General features: G+C 46.9%; 1 protein-coding gene and 1 non-coding gene across 2 annotated transcripts; both read right to left on the reverse strand.

The window, feature by feature from the left end:
- Positions 1–4,579: 4,579 nt before the first annotated feature.
- On the reverse strand, positions 4,580–8,974 carry LOC116981427 (interferon-induced protein with tetratricopeptide repeats 5-like). The gene is made up of 2 exons (XM_033034481.1): positions 8,925–8,974; positions 4,580–6,082 (listed from the first exon to the last, which is right to left on the reverse strand). Exons 1-2 carry the CDS (start codon positions 8,972–8,974, stop codon positions 4,648–4,650), a joined length of 1,485 nt encoding a protein of 494 aa, XP_032890372.1. The 3' UTR covers positions 4,580–4,647.
- An 11,102-nt stretch (positions 8,975–20,076) lies between these two features.
- LOC116981672 lies at positions 20,077–20,268 on the reverse strand. Its single transcript, XR_004414277.1, has one exon. It is a non-coding gene; the product is annotated as a U2 spliceosomal RNA (small nuclear RNA).
- Positions 20,269–22,954: the final 2,686 nt, after the last annotated feature.

Raw genomic sequence — 22,954 nt, forward strand, 5'->3', positions numbered from 1 at the left:
AGCATCTGTGGAGAACATGGATAGGTGACATGTCACAGAGTGCTGGAGTAACTCAGTGAGTCAGGCAGCATCTGTGGAGAACATGGATAGATGATATGTCACAGAGTGCTGGAGTAACTCAGTGAGTCAGGACATTTTTCAGGAGGAGATTGATAGATTCTTGATTGATACGGTGTCAGAGGTAATGGGGAGAAGGCAGTAGAATGGGTTTGAGAGGGAAAGATAGAGTCATAGAGTGATACAGTGTGGAAACAGGCCCTTCGGCCCAGCATGTCCAATCTGCACTAGTCCGACCTGCCCACGTTTGATCCATATCCCTCCGAACCTGTCCTATCCATCTATCTGTCTAACTGTTTCTTAAATGTTGTGATAGTCCCTGCCTCAACTTCCTCCTCTGGCAGCTTGTTTCATACACCTACCACCCTTTGTGTGAAAAACATATCCCACAGATTCCTATTAAATCTTTTGCCCTTCACCTTAAACTTATGTCCTCTGCTCCTTGATTCACTTACTCTGGGCAAAAGACTCAACCATATCTATTCAAATCATTATTTTATACACCTCTATTAGATCATCCCTCATCCTCCTGTGCTCCATGAAATAGAGTCCCAGCCTACTCAACCTCTCCCTATACCTCTGGCCCTCTAGTGCTGGCAAGAGCTCTTCTCAGCTCTTTATCGATTAGGCTATCTTTTAACTCTTTAACGATCAGGCTATCGGCTTGACGCATATTAGCCCCCAGCCCCCACCTCCCCCCGATCTCAAAATGGAAATGTTACATCTGTATATAATGATCCCATTAAAATGTGTATTTATGTCACAAACTATGGAATTCATATTTTTCAGTATTGTTATCAAGGAAAAGAAAGCAGTTCCAATTGTTTAATATTATTCATATGGAGGAGAAAATATAATAGCTCTAAAACTTACCATAATTTTGCAATCTCACTCAAGATAATCCCCCTTTCCCTCTCCCCTCCCCGATCTCTCTCACCTCTCCCTTCCCCTCTCTCTCTCCCCCTCCCCCCTCTCACATCCCTCCCTCTTTCTTACGGGGGTGCGGCGAAGATGAAGGTGGCGCGGGCCCAGCGGGCGGGGTGGATGCAAATGGTGTGGGCCCAGTGGGGGTGGCGGGAGCCCATCAGGTGTCAGTGGGAGTGGCGTGGACCCAGGTGGGTCAGCGGGGGTGGCGTGGGCCCAGCAGAGGTGGCGTGGAAACAGCAGGGGTGGCGTGGGCCCAGCGGGGGTGGCGTAGACCCAGCGGGGGTCAACATGGGTGGCGTGGACCCCGCGGGCGACAGCGGGCGTGGCGTGGGCCCAGCAGGGGTGGCGTGAGCCCAGCGGTGGTAGCGTGGGCCCAGCGGGGGTGGATTGGGGGTTTTTTTTTTTGGTGACTTTTTTCATAGGGGAAAAAAAAGGGGGGTGCGGTCGCACCCAACGCACCCCCCCTTCGGACGGCCATCTACCAACCCGTCCTTGTTCATCTGTTGCCGACCCCGTTTTATTCTGGCCTTTATTTACCTTCGGTGCCCTCCACTACACTTCCATTCTGAAGCAGGATTCTGACCTATAACGTCAGCCATCCTCTTTCTCCAGATGTGCTGCCTGACCCGCTGAGTTACTCCAGTACTTTGTGCCTACCTTTGGTGTCAACCAGCATCTGCAGTTCCTTTCTACACATACCTATCAACGGGCCTTTATGACCTGCTGCTCTTAAAGCAACTGGGACTTTGAAAAATGGCGCCAAAACCCTGGCGACTCTTGTAAATGGTCTCAGTGGACTATTTCTGTACACTTTGTACTTAATCCAGGATTGGCCTTTTATATATAGTAATACCTTGCTGGGCTGTATGCAAAATAAAATGTTTTCACTGTACCTCGGTACACGTGACAATAAAGAACCATTGAACAAGCGTAAACTTTATTAATATCGGCTCAAGGCTGAAGTGCAAGTTTTAGACTTTAGAGATATGGCGCGGAAACAGGCCCTTCGGCCGACCGAGTCCTAGCGCACTAACACTATCCTACACACTAGGGACAATTTTACGTCATACCAAAGCCAATTAACCTACAACCCTGTATGACGTTGGAGTGTGGGAGGAAACCGGAGCACCCAGAGAACACCCACGCGGTCACTGAGAGAACGTACAAACTCCGTACAGTCAGCACCCGTAGTCAGGATCAAACCCGGGTCTCTGGCGCTGTAAGGCAGCAACATTACCGCTACCCAACCGTGTAGCCCCTTGAATCCCCTGGAGCTGATCCTGTTCACCTTAGTGTGGACCAAGAAAACCACTTAGACTGCACCGTTGACGCGTAATGATGCACTAGAACTAGAATAGAACTATTATTAGAATTGTCGCATTTTATGAGTGATTTATTCATTACTTTAATGCACAAACTCTGATATTACAGAATGTTAAACAATATTGATCATGAAACGTGCCCCAATGTTCATAACGTTTTAAACAAAAAAGTTGAAACTCGTAATTGTCGGCATTATATCCTAGAAACTAAATCAGATTGCACATCATCAATGGTACTACTCACACAAAAATCAGTTCTAACTCCCTCTTTTATAGTTTTGCACCCCTCAGGTTCTCATTAACTCTCCCCCCCACCTCACCTTAAGCCTCTGATATATTTTGATAGCATGCAACACAAAGCTCTGCATTGTCCCCCGGTATACGTGACAATAATGAACATAAACCTTAATCCTAAACCTTTAACAGTACACGTGACCATGAACTAAACTGAACTAATCTCCCCTTTGTTCTATCTATTGTACTTGAGTTTAACGACTGTACTTATGTACAGTATTCTCTGATCTGAGGATAGACACAAAAGTCTGGTGAGACTCAGCGGGTCAGGCAGCATCTCTGGAGAGAAGGAATAGGTGACGTTTCGAGTCTGAAGAAGGGACTTTACCTAAATGTCACCTATTCCTTTTCTCCACAGATGCTGCCTGACCCGCTGAGTTACTTCAGCTATTTGTGTCTGTCACCATATACTATGCTTGCCTTCATAGGTCCAAGCATTGAATATAAGTCATAGATTCATAGTCATGGAGTGATACAGTGTGGGGCCCTTCAGCCCAAGTCACCCACACCACCCAACAATGTCCCAGCTACACTAGTCCCACTTGCCTGCGCTTGGTCCATATCCCTCCAAACCTGTCCTATTCATGTACCTGTCTAACTGTTTTGTAAACGATGGGATAGTCCCAGCCTCAACTAATTCCTCTGGCAGCATGTTCCATACACCCACCACCCTTTGTGTGAAAAAGCTACCCCTCAGATTCCTATTAACTCTTTTCCCCTTCACCTTGAACCTATGTCCCCTGCTCCTCGATTCTGGGCAAACGACTCTGTGCATCTACCCAATCTATTCCCCTCATGATTTTGTATACCCCGATAAGATCTCTCCTCATCCTCCTGCGTCCATGGAGTAGAGACCCAGCCTACTCAACCTCTCCCTATAGCTCACACCCTCTAGTCCTGGCAACACCCTCGTGAATCTTTTCTGAACCCTTTCAAGCTTGACAATATCTATCCTGTAACTTGGTGCCCAGACCTGAACACAATATTCTAAATGCGGTCTCACCAACGTCTTATACAACTGCAACATGACCTCCCAACTTCTATACTCTGACTGATGAGAAAAACATTTTTCACACAGAGAGTGGTGAATCTCTGGAACTCTCTGCCACAGAAGGTAGTTGAGGCCAGTTCATTGGCTATATTTAAGAGGGAGTTAGATGTGGCCCTTGTGGCTAAAGGGATCAGGGGGTATGGAGAGAAGGCAGGTACAGGATACTGAGTTGGATGATCAGCCATGATCATATTGAATGGCGGTACAGGCTCGAAAGGGCCAAATGGCCTACTCCTGCACCTATTTTCTATGTTTCTATGAAGGCCAAAGTGCCAAAAGTGTTTTTGACCACCTTATCTACCTGCGACTCGACCTTCAAGGAACCATGCAACTGTACTCTGAGATCCCTCTGCTCTACAACACTACCCAGAGGCCTAACATTTACTGTGTAGGTCCTGCCCTTGTTTGAAGTCCCAAAATGCAGCACCTCACACTTCTCTGTATTAAATTCCATCAACCATTCCTCCGCCCACCTGGCCAATTGATCCAGATCCTGCTGCAATCTTTCACAACCATCTTCACTATCTGCAAAACCACTAACTTTTGTATCAGTCAGGGAGGCATGATGCTTCTTTATCGGACTTTGGTTATTTGGAGTTAATTTGGAGTATCACATGTAGTTCAGGGCGCCCCATTGCTGTAAGGATGTGGAGGCTTTGGAAAGGGTGCAGAGGAGGTTCCGGGACTAGAGTGTATTAGCTACAGGAGATGTGCGGGGCATGGTTTTTTTACACAGAGGGCTGTGTGCGCCTGGAACTTGCTGCCGTGAGTGGTGGTTGAGGCACGATTGTGGCATTTGACAGACTTTTGGATGGGCCGATGGATATACAGGGAATGGTGGCAGATAGGATTTGGTCTTGGCATCGTGTTCTGCACAGACACCGTGGGCCGAAGGGCCTGTTCCTGCGCTGTACTGTGTTATGTTCTATGTTCTAGTGAGGAATGGTTGAGGAAGGACCTTTCTCGCCCTTACCTCCTGGTCCTGGTATCTCCAGCCTAAGTAGAAGGGCGCAATTCACGAAGAGCGCTGAGATATTCTTTGTTGCCACGATCCCACCGCAAGGCCTTTTCATAGCATTCAACAGCTTCAGAATTTTTCCCGACTTCTCGGTGAAGAAACCCCAGGATACCCCAGGCTCTGCTGTTGTACGGGTTCCTGTTAATTTGCCTTCTTGCAATCTGCTCCAACTTAGTGTAACAACGTTTCCATTCTTTCGTGCTGCGCCGGATTTTAAGGCCTTCCCTAAAATGGTGGATGGCGTTTGATTCAGATTTGGTGTGATCCAGTTCATATAATCCAAGCTGTAACTCTATTGCCTGCTTATTATCTGGAGTAACATCCTCTAAACTCCGGAGGTCGTTGTATATCTTCCCCGCCCTGACTGATTCACCATTCATTAAGCAGATACTGGCAAAATCCAGCCGTGCACGAATAAACGATGGCTTCAGTTCAAATGCCGTTCCAAAATGGTGCTTGCAATGGCCGATCAACTCAGCCTTCACACCTGGGTCTCGACTGCCTTGATTTCTACGCAGAGCTAATAGTTTTTCCCTGTAACAGATACCTATTTGATGGTGCAAGAAGGAAGAGCGCGGAGTGAATTCTAAGGCTTTCTTCAACAGCCCTATCGCATTATCAACATCGTGCTGTTTCCTGTAAAACTTTGCTGCATAGCGGAGCACAAATGGAGAATCTGGGCTTGTCCGCAACGCTTCTTCAACCAATTCATTCGCTTCTGCCTTTTGCTGGAACTCTTGGAGCCCGAGGGCCAGCATCGCCCTGGCCACAGATTCACCCGGATCGAGCTCCAGCACCCGTCTCAGCTGTCTCACCAACTGACTCACTTCGGGGTTTTCCGGGATCCCGGAAATCGATTCCAGACGGTACAGAGCGGTGGCGTAGCCCATGTTCCACTCGGTGTTGTCGGGATCTTCCTCCAGAGCCCTGGCGAAACATTCCTTCGCCTCCTCGCAGCACTGAGAGCTGGAGCTCAGCAAAGACCACCCCTTCTCCCCCAACACCTCGGGCACCATTGCCGTGACGTGCGGGCCCTGTGTGAGGGGGCCACACATCACCTCCAGCTTGTCGAGGTAGGACTGGGCCTCGCTGAGTTGCTCCATGTGGTAATGCAACCAGGCCCGGTTGCCATGGGTGACGATGCTCCTCCTCTCAAATCCATCCCCATGGATCTCCCTCAGACGTCTCTCCGCCTCCTCTAAGTCACGGAGAGCTTCTTCGCAGTTGCCCTGCAGGTAGTTGATGTAAGCCAAGTAGTTGTGCGGCACGCCTTGGTGCTTCCCGCCGATGATAATCGAGTCCTGCAACCTCTGCTTCACGTTGTCCAGGTCGACGATGTCCATCTGTGGGCCCCACGTGAAGTGGCACTGAAGCTGGCCGAGCTTCACCAACAAGGACTCCCTCAGTGAGTCGCTGCAAGAGAGCACAAGGTGATCAATGGGACAACACACAAAAAGCTGGAGTAGCTCAGTGGGTCAGGCATAATCAAGGATGAGTTGCACCCTGGTCACTCCCTTTCCTACCCTCACCCAACGGGCAAGAGGCACAGAAGTGTGAAAACGCACACCTCCAGATTCAGGGACAGTTTCTTCCAAGCTGTTATCAGGCAACTGAACCATCCTATCACCAACTAGAGAGCGGTCCTGACCTTCCAGCTACCTCATCGGTCTATCTATGATCGGACTTTACCTTGGACTAAACGTTACTCCCTTTATCCTGGATCTGTGCATTGTGGACAGCTTGATTGTAATCATGTATAGTCATTCTGCTGAATGAATAGCACAAAGCAAAAAAAGCTCAAGTTTTAGCTGTATTTCAGCTCCACCCTCCTGATCTTAGGTTTCCCGGTACGGAGGAGGAGGTTCGGTCGGCTATTCAGTGGTGGGAGGAAGGAGGACCTCCATGTCGGTTTGCCCCTGGACCTGGCCAAGATGGCCGCTCACGTGTCCCGGCAACGGACAGTCGAGGGTTCTGCCTGAGTCGACCGCCTGCCCCACTTCCGGGCCTATGTCCGGGACTCGTGAGGCCTTCCGTGAACACTGATTGCCATAAAGGAGGGAAGGAGGGGTTAGGTGCATCATGGATAAGAATGACAACACTGTAATGATAACAATGCTTGTCTGTACGGAGTTTGTACGATCTCCCCGTGACCTGCTTAGGTTTACTGCGAGATCTCCGGTTTCCTCCCACACTCCAAAGACTTGCAGGCTTGTAATTGTAGGCTGATAGTTTTGTTTAGTTTAGTTTAGTTTAGAGATACAATGTGGAAACAGGCCCTTCGGCCCACCGAGTCTGCACAGACCCCGGTGCGATCCGCGCACACTAACACTATCCTACACACACTAGGGTCAATTTACATATGTACCAAGCCAATTAACCTACATACCTGTACGTCTTTGGAGTGTGGGAGGAAACCGAAGATCTTGTAGAAAACGCACGCGTGTCATGGAGAGAATGAACAAACTCCGTACAGTCAGCACCCGTAGTCGGGATCGAACCCAGTTCTCTGGCGCTTCAAGCACTGTAAGGCAGCAACCCCACCGCTGTGCCACCGTGGCCGCCCAGGCTTGGTATAATTGTAAATTGTCCCTAGTGTGTGTGGGATGGTGTAAAAGCGCAGGGATCACTGGTCGGCGCGGACTTGGTGGGCCGAAGGTCCTGTTTCCACGCTGTATCTCTAAACTAAACTAAACATTAACATTGTAGGTTATACAGCAGCTTTTGCTCAAGAAGGTCTTCCTTAATGTGTAGGAAGGAACAGCGGATGCTGGCTTAAAACCGAAGACAGACACCAAAAGCTGGAGTAACTCAGCGGCTCAGGCAGCATCTCTGGGGAAAAGGAAGAGGTGACGATGCTCTGCTTTGCTTCCAGTACCTCGTGCTAGTGAGGGAAGGAACAGGGAGATAGGGGAGCTGAATGTGTGGCTGAGAAGTTGGTGCAGGGGGCAGGGATTTAGATTTCTAGATCACTGGGATCTCTTCTGGGGCAGGGGTGACCTGGACAACAGAGACGGGTTGCACCTTAATTGGAGGGAAACGGCATTCTGGCAGGCAGCTTTGCTAGTGCTGCACGGGTGGGTTTAAACTATACAGTGGGTGGGGGGGGGGGGACAACAGGTGTAGAAAGGTCACGTTTAAACTAACAGGGCAGGGGGGTGGGAACCAATGTAATAGACAATAGGTGCAGAAGGCCATTCGGCCCTTCGAGCCAGCACCGCCATTCAATGTGATCATGGCTGATCATCCACAATCATTATCCCGTTGCTGCCATCTCCCCCGACTCCGCTATCTTTCAGAACCCTATCTAGCTCTCTCTTGAAAGTATGCAGAGAACAGGGCAACACCGCCCACCTAGGCAGAGAATTCCACAAACTCACAACTCTCTTTGAGAAAAAATGTTTCCTCATCTCCGTTCTAAATGTCTTATCCCTTATTCTTAAACTGTGGCCCCTGGTTCTGGACTCCACCAACATTGGGAAAATGTTTCCTGCCTATAGTGTGTCCAAACCCTTTATAATCTTATATGTTTCTATAAGATGCCCTCTCATCCTTCTAAATTCCAGTGAAGACAAGCCCAGTTCCGCCATCCCGGGAATTAACCTGGTGAACCAACACTGCACTCACTCAAAAGCAAGAATGTCCTTCCTCAAATTAGGAGACCAAAATTGCACACAATACACAAGGTGTGGCCTCCAACTGGCCAACATGCTGGAGTTGATTATTAAAAATGTTATAACAGCGCATTTGGAAAGCAGTGACAGGAGTGCAGCGTCGGTTCACCAGGTTAATCCCCGGGATGGCGGGACTGACATATGATGAAAGAATGGGTCAACTGGGCTTGTATTCACTAGAATTTAGAAGGATGAGAGGGCATCTTATAGAAACATATACAATTATTAAAGGATTGGACAGGCTAGATGCAAGAAATTGTACTTCCGGTGGCGCTGGTGCTAGCTGCCTCCACCTTCAGTCCGGTATCTTTTTGTTTTTTTGTTGTTATGTTGAAGAGCGTTTTTTATGTTTTCTTTAATGTCTTTATGTGGGGGACAAGGGTACAGTGAGGGGGATACCGTCTTTCAGTCGCTTCCTGGAGAGGATGCGACTATTATTCGAGTCGTGTCCTCGCCCCCCCCACCCCCCCAGCAGCGGCCTACCTACTGGACTGGCGCGGCCTTTCCTGCCGGGACCGACCAGACGAGAGCTCCAGCAACGGCGGCGCAGTGTTGGAAACATTGCGGGGCGGGCGATGCCTTACCGGGGATCGCCGTTTGGAGCCCAGGAGTGGTGGGCCTGCTGCACCGACATCGCGGAGCTGTCGTTCACGGAGCTCCCAACGCGGGCGGCGCTGATCAACATCGCGGAGTCCTGCGACTCCACCCGGCTCGGCCTGTGGACTTGGAAGCTGTGGACTCCGGTGGGAGGCGGCTGATCTGGAGGTCCGGGCCGCTGAGGATGTTCACCGTCGGGGTTCGGCGTCGGTGTTCCATCATACCGGCGTGAGGGCCTGAGCATCTGGCCGCCCGTGGCGGCGACTGCGGGTGCTCGGGAGGCCCGACCACGGGTGAACATCTGGGAAGATCGGAGGGGAGGCTGGCTGGACTATGGTACCTTCCTCAACTTGGTGCCATTGTGTTATGTTGTGGCGTGGACTTCTGTGTTTGTGCTTTTTTTTTTAAATTCTATTTTATTTTAATATGTTTTATTAATTATTATTTATTTATTTTTATGATACTTGACTAAGGAAAATTCATTTCGTTGTCTCTAATTGAGATAATGACAATAAATTGAATACAATACAATACAAAAATGTTCCCGATGTTGGGGGAGTCCAGAACCAGGGGTCACAGATTAAGAATAAGGGGTAGGTCATTTAGGACTAAGATGAGGAAAAACCTATTCACCCAGAGAGTAGTGAATCTGACAGAAGACAGTGGAGGCCAATTCACTGGATGTATTCAAGAGTTAGATTTAGCTCTTAAGGCTAACAGAATGATCATATTGAATGGCGGTGCTGTCTCGAAGGGCCGAATGGCCTACTCCTGCACCTATTTTCTAGGTTTCGGGTCGAGGCCCTTTTTCAGACAGGACAGTCAGGGGGGAGGTGAGGAGGGTCTTCCTTCAACTCCTGCACTCAACCCAATATCAGTCCAGTTTCTGTAATCTTTCATCACACTTTACTGCTTCCTGTGCCGCACCCTATGACTCGTCCTGTCTTTGGCACGGTGACCAGAACTCACACCAGAGCTCCCGATGTACTTTCACCAGATATTGACGCAAATGCACCCGTGATCACCACCCCACCCCACCTTGTCAGTTTCTGTTTGTCACTTAGATCATCCCCTTGGAGATTGCACGTACAAACTCCCTGTACGTTCACCCCATGACAACATGTTTTTTTCCCTAGGTGCTCCGGTTTCCCCTCCCACACTCCAAAGACGTACAGGTTTGTAGGTTAATTGTCTTGGTATCAATGTAAAATTGTCCCCAGTGTGTCCAGGATAGTGTCAATGTAGCGATGTTACAAAACTTACCTTCAGCGGCGCTGCAGTTCTGCCACGGGCCGTGTGCGCGACTTTGGCGCCTTTGAGGGGGGGGGGGGGGATTAAAATCCAATTTTCTAATGCCTGTCGGCGGCAGACTTCCTCGGGCTGCCAGCTGCTGAAGAATAATCGATCCGACTTCCATTCCCGATTTAATTTTTTTAATCGAGAGACAATTTAATAATTTAATTTAAATCAAAAGAGACTTCTAACGTCCTCAACGCCTACAATGTGACGGATCGCAAGAACGGGACAAAACAAAGGGTAAGTCGTTTCTTTTACATATAAACTTGCTTCTTGGGATGGCTTTAATCTGATTTTACGTTGCGAAAATGTGATTTGGGCACCATACGAACCGGCAGTGTTTTTCCTGCCGATATGGAGTTCAAATTCATCGCAACCCCAACTTTCCAATCGATCGCGTTCCAGAAAAACCCACTCGCAAGATGATTTAAATGCTCTTTTTCTTGGACAATCATCTCATAAGAGCATCTAAATCGTCTATATTTTGTGTTATAGTCCACCCATATTCAATATTTTTATACTAAATATCAGTTTTAGTCCCATGGATTGTGCAAATAAATAAAAATGTTGATTATATTGAGTGGATGTTTCTAGATTAATTTATGGGAATTAAACATCAAATTCCTTCCATCTGGCATATGAATTCATGACAGTGAGATTTAAAATCATGTTATATTGTGAATTCTCGTGTGAATGGGATTAGTTTGTTATTTGGATACTTAGGCTATTTAAAAAAATATATCCTTTTCTTAAGAAATGGAATCTACAGACCATTCTTAATGGGAAAGTAGTCGGCAGAAAGGCATGTCACGCGTGGTTTGAATAGCAAAAACTTGTAGTTTACAATGCCAAAATTGAAAAGTTGAGGAAAAACAAGATGTACAGAGTTGCTTATTGGTTACAATCTGAGGAGTATGATGATGCTACTGATTATGATATGCCAATATAACAGCTAGCAACTGATCTTCTCCATAAAGAGTTGGTCTATTGCTAGAAATTGTAATTTATTTACCTATCTGCTTCAATCTATAATAACTGAAAATTTCAGTCAGTTCTCTTAAATTTTAAGGAAGGTTATGGGCTTTTGACTGTCCTCGATCACAGCTTTTGTGTTGTCACTGGAAAAGCAATAGGAAACAAGATGCTAATTTCCGAGTATGAAAATGGCAATAACTGTTTTAATACTGAAGATATGAATGTGAATTAGGTGTCAAATTAAACTTCTTTTTATGCTTTATCTGATGGGATAAATTGCAGCTTGATTTTTTAAATCTGAAAATTTTGTAACATTGCTAGTTAATGTGCGGGGATCGCTGGTCGGTGCGGACTAGGTGAGCCGGAGGTGCTGTTTCCGCGCTGTATCTCTAAAGACTGAAAACTAAGCTTCTCTACTCATCCACCTAATGTCAGCGTCAGTGCCTGAGAAGGTCCTGATCTCCGATATCACTGTGCAGAGTGAAGGTGTCCCTTACCTCATGCTGCTGTTCCGGATTCCGTCTTCCTTCCAAGAACTGGCTGGACCAGAGACAGTGGGCGGTGTTTTTATAGTCCACTGGATGGGCTGAGTCCAGATAGTTCACTCCCTGAAAGTGGAAATGTAACTGAAACTGGAAACAGGAACAATAGTAAGATTAAACGACAACTTACCAGTTTGAAGTTTGATCTTGATTTAATGAGGAGTTACGATGAGCGATTACGTGAAGAAGGGCCGTCCGTCTGCGTGCGCGTCAATCTTCAAAGCAGCGGTGTTAAATCACAGATAAAAAGAAGATCCGAGAATAGTAAGATTGAAGAAACTAGAACTTACATGTGACCTTGATAGTATGAGGGTGGGAGCGGTGGGCACGTAATCGCTCATCGTAACTCCTCATAAAATCAAGATCAAACTTCAAACTGGTAAGTTCTCGTTTAATCTTACTATTTTACTTCGGAGTCACGTGAGTGACTACGTGAAGATTTCAAAGCTCTGTGATTTTACGCCGGTTACGAATCCAGGCGTCACACACTGAATGGATTGACCATGGATGCGTGTAATCATTAAAGCATTCAGACATTACGTAGTTAAGTAAGGACACTGATGCTTTAAATGAAAGAAAAGTTTTTAAAAACTAGTTTCCCCTCCCAACCTTGGGGGTAAACTAAGGGACAGAACTTAAAATGGTACGTGCAAACACCCCCAGTCCGGTAATAGGTTTGTTATAAAACCGGTGGACCTTTATTTCATTCGTCCATCCTGCAGCCACTAGGATGTTGTCAAGAGGCCCGTCCATTGCTCTTGCTGCCGACGTAGATGCAGCCCTGGTGGAGTGAGATTTAACCATATGAACGTTCACTCTGTTACCGCCATTACCCCCTTTGACCATCTGGAGATGGTTTGTGTTGACACCTTCTGGTCTGTTCTGAGCCTCTGTGGTTCTCCGTAACTCTCAGATAGTGGTGTTAGTATGTTACCACACGCACAACCGTAGGTCCTCTGGATATGCCAAGAACTGTGCTGTGCGGATGTGTGCTGAGTCCCATCTTGTATACAATATACACTTACGACTGTATACCAACACACAGTACAAACAGGATCATCAAGTTTGCGGACGACACGACTGTGGTGGGACTGATAAACAACGATGACGAGTCTGCCTACAGGGATGAAGTCCAAAAACTGACCGTCTGGTGTACCAAAAACAACCTGGTACTAAACCCATCAAAGACAAAATAACTTGTCGTTGACTTCAGGAGGAAGAGGAGAGAGGAACCTGCTCCCTTATACATCAAAGGAGACATGGTGGAGAGAGTCAACGACTTTAGGTTCCTGGGAATAAACATCTCCCAGGACCTCAAATGGCGAATGAACACCGTCACTCTCTTGAAGAAGTCTCATCAGCGGCTGTATTTCCTGAGGTCTCTATGGAGAGCTAACGTCTCACAGCCGCTGCTGCTGTCCTTCTATCGATGCGCCGTGGAAAGTATCCTCACCTATGGAATCCTGGTGTGGTTTGCCAGCTGTACTGTGGCTGAGAGGAGGGCGCTGCAGGGAATTATAAAAACTGCGCAGCGCATTACAAACGCTAACCTGCCCTCCTTGGATGACATATACAAGGCCCGATGCTTGCGCAGGGCCATAAATATCAAGAAGGACACATCCCACCCTGCCAACCACCTTTTTACTCTGCTACCCTCGGGGAGGCGACTCAGGTCTCTGCAGGCTCGCACCGGTAGACTAAAAAATAGTTTCTACCCATGCGCGGTAAAAGAGCTTAACTCCAACAGTGAACACTGGGAAGCAAGAAGTAACTTCGAGGAATACCGCTAAATTCTTTTAAACTTTTTTAAAAATGTATCTATTATTTTACTATTAACTGTACATATGTGTATTGGTTGTCGTGTTGTATTTCTTTTAACGGAGGAGAAGCAAATGGAATTTCGTTGCTCAGTTTTGTGCAATGACAATAAACATATTCTATTCTATTCTATTCCATCCCTGGCATTCCTGGCCTGCTATGTTTATATCAGGTTCCTGATTACGAATGTTATGTTGTTCATATTGGTGGTCATGTGGTCCAACCGTAGCTTTTGCAGTGTCTGGACTCTTTGTCAGCATACCACCTTCAGGGTTAGTTATAGGCGATCCCCACTGTCAAAGTAGGGTTAGTACCACGCTCACATCCCATGTGTCCGTGTACCTTGGTCTTAGAGGTATTAGATTGTAAATTCTCTTCATGAATTTTGTTGTAAAGGAGTGCGTTCCTATCGGCCCGTGCCCTGCTTGTAGCATCAGATAGGAGGAAAGTGCGCCTCTGGCACTATTGATTGCACTATAACTTTGTTTATAGTTATAGTACAGAGTTGATAGGAAACTCCAAGACATCTGTTATCCGAACTGTGTTGTATTTGTTCGGACAGTCCTATGCCTTGAAATGGCCTCCTCAGAATCTGCAGACCAACAAGTTAATACGTTCGTGTAGTGGATGATTACTCCCTGTAACTGGGTTCACTAGGAGGTCCCTGCTCTTGGGTACAGCCATAACTGGCTGGACTATAGTTCCCAAAATTTTTGGGGACCAGGCTTGAGTAGGCCAATCTGGCACTACCAATATACCTGTGGCTTAGTCTTGCTTGATTTTGGTCAAGCATCGGTTTGTGAGACAAATTTGCGGAAAGCATGCATAAACAATCCTCCCCAATTGAGGGAGAAAGCATCCACTGCCTTTGTTCCTGCTTGCAGGACACATACCTGGGTAACTGATGGTTTAGTCTAGATGCAAATAGATCAAAATCTGGTATGCCAAATCGTGTAGTTATTTAGTTAAATACTGCCTGATTCAACATCCATTCTGTGTTGTTATTAAACATCCGTGATCCAGCATCTGTCACCGTGTTATATCTACCTCGTAGATTTCCCAAATATTCCTCTTGATACACCAGTGCCAAATGAGGTTCGACAATCTATCGTAAGATACAGATTTTACACCACCCTTGTTAGTGGATATGTGCCACCGCAGTGGTGTTATCAATCTGAATTTGAACAAGCACCGGTTGCATATAGCTACAGAACCCCTTGAGTCCAAATTGTGTCCCCAACAATTCTGGGTAATTGATTCCATGTGTTGGGGAATTACAGACTCCTGCTCATTCCATCTGCCCCCACAGCTCTAGACTGTGTTAGTGGCTCCCCATCCTTAGCCGCTAGCATAGGTCTGAAGAACCCTCGATGGCTTTCAAGCAAATTTACTTTGAGCTTTCTCACGTTCATTATCCACCATAGTTATTCAACAATGGCCTCTGCTGGCAATCCATAGTTTTGCCAATTTTGCCTGCATGGAATCTGAGTGTTCGTTCCTTTGCTCGCTGTAATTCTGGTAATGCAAAGGCCCGTACGTACTGCTGGAAATGCGGCTACTATTTGCCAATTACACTCGCTGTTTTCCTGATAGATGGCTAGTATTTGACTATCAGGTCATAGCAGGCTTGATTAATATAGTCGTTTGCCCCTAGGCAAAGTCACCAACATATTTACTGTTTTTGATAGTAAATTCTAGGTAATCAATTACCCTTGTAGGTGTCAATTTTGATTTAACTGGATGGATGAGGTAGCCAATTCTATCAAACAGGGTTTTGGTTTGCTTTGACTGATGCTTCTGCCAATTCTTGGTGACTCCAAAATGAAATTGTCCAAATATGCCATTACTATGTGGTTCCGAGACCTTTGTAGACCCAGAAGGTTTCCGTAGTTTTGTCAATAGTCTAGGAGCTGATGTCAACCCATTTGGCAGATCCATACCATCCAGTTAAACTTCAAATATCTCCTGTTCTTAGTGAATAGACACCGAATAGTATGCATCTTTGAGGTCGATGCATGCCATGTGACCATTTTATAGGAAGTTCCTATAAAACAGTAGTTAGACCATAACAAAATTACTGTTTCTAAAAGTCTATACTGCACAAATGAGTTAAACCTGGATGAAGTGACATCCTCCATCTGTCACATGTCCTGAATGGCAATCCTGCCCAAAATTACTGGGCCTGCCTCGAAGACAATTCCAGTCCGAGTTCCAAGTCTGCTTGGAACCTGTGTAGGTTGTGCAGTAAAATTATCACGTTATTATCTGTTTTTTAAAAAAACAGTTCTGAAATTTCATGTTATTGTCATTTTGAACAAGAACACAAGAGTAAATTACCAACATGTAACTGCTCCACAATCCCTTGTTTCAGTAAACCCAGACCCACCTACCTCCATGGCTACCGGTGGTCTTGTGGTAAGCCCAAAGGCCCCTGATGCGGGTTCCTTTTCTCTCCTTGATTGGGAGTAGGACTGGTAAGGAGTGTGGATTCCATGTTTCTCCTGACCTCTGCTTGGGTCTTGGTCTGAAAACCTCATCATACTGAGCCTGCCTTGTAGGACAATTCTGGCCATTATTTTGAGTCTGCCTTGAAAGACGACTGATCGTATTTCCGTGCCCAGCTTTCAAGCTACCACCGGATTCAGTGAACCGCTTACCCCCTATGGAGGTGTGGGGTGTGTTGTCGCCTATGCGGATATTCTGCCAATTGCTGGCTCTTGAGGCCATATGCATGTGCTTCAGTATGTTCATACTTTAAATTCGAGATCAGTTACCTACTGATCATTCACACTCCCCTCCACTGAGAGTGAGGTTCGTAGGCAGCCCTGAAAACAGGTGCTGCCGCAGGCCCCTGAGGATACCTGTGTTGACATGGCCCTTCCAGTGGACCTAAATGAGATTTTAGCTTTGGTCAGACTGAAATGGACCATGAATGCTCCTCTCCTCAGAGCAGGAGACATTTGTGCAGCCCTGAAAACAGGTGCTGCTGCCTGCGGGTTCTCCATAATACCCGGGCTGTCAAGAGCTAGATTCCATCCAGGGAAGCACCCAGTGGAACCTGGATGATTGCAGAAGCACTTATTTTCTGTTTGTTTGTATGGAAGCTTATTATTCCTTTTATGTAAAGCATTTTGGTGTTGACTTAAACAGTGCAATATAAGTAAAACTTACTTACTTACTTCCTTTCTTCTGCTTGTCCCTGGGAAGGTCCCCCCCCCCCCCTCCCCCTCCCTCCCCCTCCCCCCTCCCTCCTCTTCTTTGTACTCTGATTCAGAGTGGTTTCTTCCACATGTAGTTCCCCCTCCAATGGGGAAGACATTGGGCTGCCCCATGTGCAAGGCTCTCGGCACCGGCACTGCTGTAGGCCGTGCTGATACTGCTCCCTCCTTGGAGCAGATCATAGTTGGAGCAACTACTCCTGCCGATTTCTGTCGGCGCTGATGTCGGGAAGCGTTGCTCCATGTGGGAGAAGTCGTCATCAGACGCTCTCCGTTGAGGGAGGGTATCCCTCTTTCCAGGACTCATCAGAGTCAACGGGTTAAATAGACTTGCGGGTGGCATTACGCCCCGCAGGACAACCACGGAGCTCCTGCTCCCGCGCAAAGTCTCCTGTCGTGTTGGAGCAACTTTTCCATAAGTTGCTCCATGTGGGAGAAGTCGTCATCAGACGCTCTCCGTTGAGGGAGGGTATCCCTCTTTCCAGGACTCATCAGAGTCAACGGGTTTGCTCGACTTGCGGGTGGCATTACGCCCCGCAGGACAACCACGGCGCTCCTGCTCCCGCGCAAAGTCTCCTGCCGACTCCGCTGTCGGCGCTAAAGGCGGGAACGACCGCCGCCCGCTATTTTGAAAAGCTGCGGTCTTCGGCAGCCGACATCCCCGCGGGCCGTCTGCTCGACATCTGGGCTCTGAAAAACTTAAAGCCCGAAAGAACGCGGGTAGGTAGTTCAACTTCCCTTACCTGCTCATCCTGACGGCTGCGAGGCCACAGTGCCCAAAGATCATATAGCAGAAGGTACACAAAATTGCTGGGGAAACTCAGCGGGTGCAGCAGCATCTATGGAGCGAAGGAAATATGCGACGTTTCGGGCCGAAACCCTTCTCTGGTATAAGATCTTTGACAGTGCCTGCCAGTCCGTCGCGCGCGTTGCTTAGGACGTAATGACGCGCACGCAGACGGACGGCCCTTCATCACGTAGTCACTCACATGACTCCGAAGTAAAATAGTAAGATTAAACGAGAACTTACCAGTTTGAAGTTTGATCTGTATTTTATGAGGAGTTACGATGAGGGATTACGTGAAGAACCCGCTCAGTGCGCAGGCGCGGCATACTTCCAAGCAGCGGTGTGGAATCACAGATAGACACAGTTATTTGAAGTAAACATAGTAAAGATAAGGAGACATCAATTTATTAGTTTGATCCATATGAGGGTGGGAGCGGAGGGCACGTAATCCCTCATCGTAACTCCTCATAAAATACAGATCAAACTTCAAACTGGTAAGTTCTCGTTTAATCTTACTATTTTACTTCGGAGTCACGTGAGTGACTACGTGAAGACTTCAAAGCTCTGTGATTTCAAACCGTGTAACAGTTCATACTTCACTCGCTGCCGAAGTCATTCGAGGGAGGAAGTATGTTATCGTAATCAACCATGAATCTGTTTGTAAAAACAATAATGGTGTTATTAACAACAACAAGACCAATTGCTCCCCCGGGCTTAAATTATATATTTTTTGCAGATTCTTTTTCTGCAAACGATACAGGTTCTGTCAGTGGTTTGTTATAAAAGTTTGGAACGTATACTCCCTAGACCACCCTGCAGTAGCCAGGATGTGGTCCATAGGCTCGTCCATCCTCTTAGTTACTGACGTGGAAGCTGTCCTGGTGGAATAAGATTTTATACACGTTAGTATTTACTCCAACAACTCCCAGTACCTGCTTGAGCCACTAGAGATAGTTTAGCTCGTCACCCGACCATGAGGTTTCCTGTGGCTGACCCATAAGGCTTTTTCCTCTCCCTCGGTATTCCTTATTGTGTCGATCTCTAAGTGGGTCATGACACATAAAACGTGGTTCAGGTGGGTATGCCCGGAATTTCATGACTGGACCTGATGTTCCTGGTTTGTTCTGTTTGGCCAACCCTTGAATGGGCATGTGACACTATCTGGTGTTATAACCATGTTGTCCCATCGCAGTAGATGGGAGAGCTGGCTCTTTGTGTTGATGTAAGGCCACCAGCATGTCCATCTTCAGGGTAGGCTGTTCCAGGGTGAGTGACCTGGCTGGTGATCATCCCCTAAGGTATGTCAGGATGTCACTGACATCCCAATTTGGGTGTACCTATTTCTGGGGGATGGATTGATATACCTCTCCTGTATCTGATCACCAGTGAGCGGTACCCAAGTTGAGTAGGCTAACAGAACATGTCCTTCATTGTGGTGAAGACCTGCCAGGAGCTCCAGTACAGTTTTTTGTTATAGTTGAACGCGTAATTCCTGTTTTGGAAAACAGTGTACCATTTCTTGATGCTCCTCAGGTATGTTCCCTAGGATATGCGACGGAATACTGTCATCAGGTTGATAGTGCTGCTGATCCAAGCACAGCAATGGTCTTCCCAATTCTGCAATTCTTTTAATGACCATGTCGAGGATCACTGGGAACCATGCTTGTGGACTTGGTCCACTGTAATTTGCGTAGTACCCGACTGATGAAGCCGTAGTACCTATTGAAGAGGTAGAAGGAAAGGAAAACATAGAGATTAGGTTCCCCCCACCCCTCAATACGCGGGAATGTCTCCATTGCCGCTGCCTTGAGATTGGTTTCATGTGACGTAAGTTAGTACGTGGTGATTTAATTGGATATAAGGAATCGATATCTGGTGTCCATATTGCTTAGTGGTTTCAGCAAATATTTTTGGTTTAAATGTATGTTTACAGTATTTAGCTCACCTGATAGGTGAGTTACTGATGGTCAAACATGTTTGACGACATACGGTTTCCAATTGTTAATAAATTGTCACCTAATATCGATGTTCTCCGCCCAAGTGGTTTGGTATATGCCACCACTGATGTTGTTATCTTATAAACGAACATGCAAATTTGGTGGATTACTGAGCAAATGCTTCACTAGAATTAAGTAAGTTAATATATACCATGTTTAAGTCAATTCATATTGGCATTAAGTATTACAAGCTCAGTAACACATCAGGACACATAAGATGTTACTCAAAACAGGTGGAAGTGTACAACCATAATCCTTCCTGCCGATAAATTCCATGATAACACTAGAGATTAATCCATTTGCCCCCATATTACAGGTATGGAGATAGTTTTGAACACTAGTATCTCAGCTCATAGGAAAGGTACAAAGTTCAGTAGCTGGTAATGCTGCTATATCCCAATTACTTTGCCACGTAGTTGATTGGTGGTTAATGCACCATGACTGATAGTCTTAATGAATACCAGATAACAACGTTGTGGATGGTCAACGTAAATATCTGGATATATATTTTGTGCACCGTTCCCAGAGGCACTGCAATACTGGGTCGATGCGTGGAGTGGACGGAGCAAGCCCCTATTCCATCTCCCTGTTCCAAAGTTCAATTTAATATATGGTCCCTAGATAAGGGACGTATCAGATTATTAAACTGATAAAAACAGATACTACACTTGATCTTAGCCAAAAGGCCGAGAAGCGATGCAGCTAAAGCTGTATCCAAGGATAGTTTGTCGTTAATATATAGACATGCCATGACGGAATGTTTCTAAGTGTCAGGGCTAGTTGATTCTGGATAACTTTGACTTAAATGCCGCAACGCTCATCATGGTTACTCCATCCAGGTAATTGCGGTATATCCGAAACTTATATGAGAAGGTACTGAATAGTGTGCATCTTCAAGGTCGATGTCTACCATAAAGTATCCTTGGATCCATGGTAGTAGTTACAAATCCCATGAATGGGTATACCTGGTGAAATACTCAAGTGGTTTATCAACGATGGTGCGACATTCACCATCGTGGGAGGGTAGACCACTTGGGGTGCTTGCTGAATTGGTGGCAAGATATTAATTCTATTCCCCTTGTATTTATTTTTTGGTATATAACTACCAAGAGTGATAGCTTCCTAACCAGGCGTGATTCATCCACCCCTTGTTAGTACAACCCTTAACCTTTATGTGATGGTAGGAACCATACTTATCTGTCTTTATTGTTGTTTTCTTCGGTTTCTGGTTCCTTGTTCTTGTAGGGACGATGTTTGTTGGGGGGTGGCGCATTTTCCCCTGGGGCCTGCTCTGGGCCGTGGCCTAAAATGCTACGGGTTTGGCATGCAGGCCCCGAGCTTTCACCAGTACCATGAGGAAGACGCCCCTGGTGGACACGTAGAGGTACTGCTGTCTGGTTTAGTGTGGTGCTCATTCCAGACTCTGCCCTCTTGTGCCGAATAGTTTGAACACTTCGTCCAGTTTTTTAGGACTGGTTTGGTAAGTGCCAGGTAGCAGGATCTGTGCTTGTGAGGTCGGCGTTCTCATAGTCCTGTTAATTTCATAGATTGAGGGCAGGTTTGTGAGTTCATTTCAGAAGTTATGAGGTATACTGTTGAACAGTAGGGTCAGGTGTTTTGCCATACTACCCTGCCCTTCTGGAATGAGCAGGTGGACATGATAGCCGACGTCAGGGTACCAAATGCATTTTTAAAATATTTAGGTTAAATGCGCTGCTCAATGTATCCCCCAATAATGGCGGGCACTTTGAGTAAATGCAATTTAGGGGAGGCGTGATAAAACCAACGCCTCATGGCTACCTGTCTTGGAGAGGTTTTTTGGAAAAGACAGGTAGTAAGCTGGCCATCAGTTGAGACTGAAAAGCCATCTCGCTAGTGGTGGAGCCACATAGCGGCCACACCCAGCAGCTCTTCCTGATCCTGTACCTCAAGCATACTCCCGATATTGTTCAGCCAGTGACCCCTCTTCATGACCAGCCCAGCCACTGGTCACCCCAAAGCTAACCACACTAAGGAGGAAGCGATGGGCAGTGCCTAGGCACTGTGGAGGGTATGCCTGAACCCTCCAGCGAGACTGCCCCTCACGTAGCGTGTCTCGCAGGAGCTCCTGCTCCAGGAGGCGGCTGTCTCTCTCCCATGCGGGTGGAGAGACGTCCCATCCGACAAGTCGGAAGCCACCGGCCGGATGCCTCTTCGGATGGCTGAACATCCAGCCCGCAGCTCAGGCACTAGCAGGACTGGCTTCGGCGCGGTGTGGGGATAGCGGGGCGCCCGGTAAATGTTCCTACCGCCTTCTTCTGGAGCTTTTGTGCCTTGTAGTAGCGAGAGCGCCCCTCAAGCAGCGCGTCTCGCAGGCACCTGCTCCGAGAGCCGCTCCAGCGGCTCAGGCGGCTCTCTCTCCCCCCGTGCGGGTGGAGAGATGTCCCGTCCCAAATCGGGAACACCTGCCGGATGCCTCTTCGGGTGGCTATACATCCAGCCCGCTATCGGGCTGGGCTCGGCACGGTGTCGGGGAATTACGGAACACCGGGTCGCTCCTACCGCCTGTTGCTGCCCCCCTTCCCCCCGACGGGAAACGTTCCTCCTTGAACGGGGGACAGTTTTGTTCCAGAGCCTTTTTCTCTGCCTGTAAAACACAAGCAGAAAAAGGGGCTTCCCTGTAAAAGAAAACCCGACCTCAGGGTACTCACCTGATGGTCCGTTCCGCTGTTGCACTGCTGGCGTAATGCCGCGCCTGCGCACTGAGCGGGTTCTTCACGTAGTCACTCACGTGACTCCGAAGTAAAATCAAGTCTTACCTATCACCTGTGCAGTCTAGTTGTGAAACTGAAAAGCCTTGGCTCAAATCCCAAACCAGTGATGTTGGATTTACAGCCAAGTGCGGGCAAACATTCACTTCAATTTTTCATCCCTACACGTACAAATTATAACCACATCTCAAGAGTTAATATTCGGATTAATAATATTAATAATGATGATAATAATAATAATAATAATAATAATAATAATAATAATAACTTTATTTATAAAGCACTTTAAACAACTGCAGTTGCCACAAAGTGCTGTACATGAGAACTCATGGACAAAAAGCTATTACAAACAATTAAAAACCATTAAAAACCGTAAAATGAAGGACTATAAAAAACGCACTAAAAATTAAAAGACATTAAAAGCACTAAGAACAGGAGCAATGCCTCATAATAATGCTGGGCTGCCAACATTGGGTGAGAGTTGAGAGTGAGAAATTGCGAGGGAGTGCAATGATCAAGCCCGAGGGAGTGCAGTGACCGAGGGGGGGGGGGAGGGGGTCACCCCACTTTGACTATAGAAACAAGACGAAAATAATGCCACATATTCAACCAAGTATATGGTTCAATTAAATTA

The sequence above is a fragment of the Amblyraja radiata genome, chromosome 15 (assembly GCF_010909765.2).
Source record: "Amblyraja radiata isolate CabotCenter1 chromosome 15, sAmbRad1.1.pri, whole genome shotgun sequence".
NCBI lineage: Eukaryota > Metazoa > Chordata > Chondrichthyes > Rajiformes > Rajidae > Amblyraja > Amblyraja radiata.

Bases quoted from the DNA above. Each gene is read 5' to 3' on its own strand.
- LOC116981427 (XM_033034481.1), bottom strand. From the start codon at position 8,974: ATGTCGGTGCAGCAGGCCCACCACTCCTGGGCTCCAAACGGCGATCCC. The intron at 6,083-8,924 runs GTAAGGCATCGC...GCTCTCTTGCAG, and splicing joins GCTCCAAACGGCGATCCCCG to CGACTCACTGAGGGAGTCCT.